Raw genomic sequence first — 2,533 nt, 5'->3', positions numbered from 1 at the left:
AACTTCAAATTTCTTTTATTTTCTTTTCCTTTAGCCCACAAAACGGGGTAAAGCTACATTTCAGAGACGACTTTCAAGGTTACTTAAGATTCAAGAATTGTTGTGGTCCAGTCCCAATTGCACTCTTCATCTAACAAAACATCACTAGAGCATGGTGCTTTTTTACTACAAGAATGCATGGCAGACAGCACCCCATCAACGAAGATAATGCACCAATTGCAGCGCAAGGGTCGTGTGCACCTCTTAGTTTTCGTAAAATCTGATCTCATAGTGTATACACTAATAATTGAAAATCATTAAAATAACTGTTCAAATGTAAAATAAGATTGTTTGGATGAAAATATTTTATATATCTTAACGCTATTAAAAAATTTTCAAAAAATCTCAAATTTAAGTCTCATTTCATTTAAAGTAAACTCATTAGAAAAATATATATATAGTTACAATATTCAATCGATAATCAATTACTAATTCAATTAATCAATTAATAATTTATTTTAACGATTATTATTTTTATAATTTAATCGATAAATTTTACTATTCTTTACTGAATAAGAGCAAGAGGAAGACTCTCGGAATATATATGAGAACTGGCGTGTGTATTTATATTGATGATTTTTGAGCGTTGAACATATCTTCAATCTCATCATGTATGGTCAGATTTTAGTATATATATATTCATAATTTTCATCATTCTTTCTCGGAAAAGTCAAAAGTTGTTTGTCCAATACAGATTTTGACCCTCAAGCTCGATCTTCAATTACTGGGAAGGAAATTATTTCCTCTCATCTTTCTATTCAAAATCAACAGTATACTCATATCTCAATGATTATTTAACTTTTAACAAATACGAGAACGTATTACTACAAAGAATGGTTGCACCAAGGCAAATAAATTCAAGGGGGGAATTTAACAGTGTCTATTGAAAACATCTAAAACTTTATCACATGATGTAAAACGAGAAGGAAAGCAAAACAGAACTACAATTAAATTTGATGGGTTAATTTTTCAAAACAAATAAAAGAGAGATCATTAAGGATGTCTACACTCTCTGAAGTTCAAACAGCCCCTGCAATGGAATTCCATGCTTAATTATTTATTGAGGATTGAAAAGAAAATTTTGCAATGAAACTTGCAACGGTAAACTGTTTGAAATTGAAAGGCAATCACAAAACAGATGGATTTGAACACAGTGCTCAATTTGTAGCACCCAACTTAGTAGTTTTCATTATATAATAGATGAAACTAAAAGCTCTTACATACTCTCTTAAGAGTTTTACTACATAGAGATATCTTTTTCTAATACAACTCTCTCCATCTCTCGTCTAATGAGCATATCAACTTTGCCCCCAACTGATAAATAAATAAAGAACTTCCTAATTGTCTTATGGATGGGCAAAATCACGTCTACAGCTGCATGCCCACACAACAGTAATCAAGTACTAGATATATCCATTATCCAGTGCCCACCTAATAGTTGCAGACAAACAAATTACACTAACAATCACCACATCTGTTAAACTGTGGTGGCCTTGGAGTGTGGCGATTATTTGCTCCTGATCCAGGGTAATCATTTAGCTCCACAGCCATCCTCCCACCACGATTCATATCTTCCTCCCAGTTTCTCTCCTTAGCCACCCTCTGTAACAGAAACATTAATGTTCATATCCTCCACAAATGTCTAAGGATTATAGACAAGAAGAAAAGTTCAAGAACAATATATTAGTTATTGATTAGGTACCATGTGGATAGCCTCTGGAACTTGAAGATCTTGATGAGATCCATGCAGTAACCTTCCAACTCCTGAAAAAACGAGAGAGAAAGAAATTGCAAGAATTAGCATAAGAAGAAAGAAGAATCAAGATCAACTGGTAATTTCATCATAAACTTACTTGTAATTGGGATAGCATTCAAGCAGATAAGATGGGAAATCCCCAGAAAGATTACAAGTAAGCGAAAGAGAGTAGTAGTGCCTGCCATTTCAAGAGCAAGCTCAAATTTCCTCAAGGACGAAAACTTTCTTGGTGTGCTGCTGTTCATAAAGCAAAAGAAATCAATTTATACATTTACACCCACAAGGCAAGATTTTAAACATCAGTGATCATGTATATTTTCCTGAAGTCAAAAAGGTGATGGGAACATAACAATTTTTGTTGGGGGGGAAGGCTTTACTGGGTGTTGAGTGTTTCAACCATAGAAAAGATATGGAAAAAATTAAGGTATATTTAAGCAAAGATGGAGCACATTAAGCAAGTGGATGATGACAGAAGAATGATGACAGGACAACATACGAGTCCTTGCACTAATTTAAGTCAAGGCCTAGTGGAAATTGTCATTAGAGCTCATGGAATTGAATTTTTAGTCATCAAAGCCTCACCTTCATGGAAGTAATCAACAAAAGTTGAGTCAGCACTTATATTTTTTGTGACTATTTTATTTCAATGTAATTCTCCATTTCAGAAGTGGGAGCAGACCATTGCTTAGCTACTAAATGTTGCAGCAGTTTCTCACCATCAATGAGATGGTTATAATA

The 2,533-nt window shown here is 33.6% G+C and overlaps 1 protein-coding gene across 2 annotated transcripts; it reads right to left on the bottom strand.

Moving 5' to 3' along the window:
• Positions 1–1,182: 1,182 nt before the first annotated feature.
• On the bottom strand, positions 1,183–2,258 carry LOC110618030. Of its 2 annotated transcripts, none has more exons than XM_021761039.2 (3): positions 1,893–2,258; positions 1,742–1,803; positions 1,183–1,638 (listed from the first exon to the last, which is right to left on the bottom strand). In XM_021761039.2, exons 1-3 carry the CDS (start codon positions 2,038–2,040, stop codon positions 1,498–1,500), a joined length of 351 nt encoding a protein of 116 aa, XP_021616731.1. In that variant the 5' UTR covers positions 2,041–2,258; the 3' UTR covers positions 1,183–1,497. The 2 variants fall into 2 exon arrangements, with proteins under 2 accessions (XP_021616731.1, XP_021616730.1); XM_021761038.2 differs by having other exon boundaries at positions 1,183–1,641; positions 1,893–2,219.
• Positions 2,259–2,533: the final 275 nt, after the last annotated feature.

The sequence above is a fragment of the Manihot esculenta genome, chromosome 6, assembly GCF_001659605.2.
Source record: "Manihot esculenta cultivar AM560-2 chromosome 6, M.esculenta_v8, whole genome shotgun sequence".
In the NCBI taxonomy this organism is placed as follows: domain Eukaryota; kingdom Viridiplantae; phylum Streptophyta; class Magnoliopsida; order Malpighiales; family Euphorbiaceae; genus Manihot; species Manihot esculenta.
The sequence above is the reverse complement of the archived record's forward strand: the minus strand, read 5'-3'. Positions and strand labels throughout refer to the sequence as shown.

Coding starts and splice junctions, on each gene's coding strand:
- LOC110618030 (XM_021761038.2), bottom strand. CDS start 2,040: ATGAACAGCAGCACACCAAGAAAGTTTTCGTCCTTGAGGAAATTTGAG. Junction 1,804..1,892: donor GAATGCTATCCCAATTACAA/GTAAGTTTATGA, acceptor TCGTTTTTTCAG/GAGTTGGAAGGTTACTGCAT. Junction 1,642..1,741: donor TTCCAGAGGCTATCCACATG/GTACCTAATCAA, acceptor TTTCTGTTACAG/AGGGTGGCTAAGGAGAGAAA.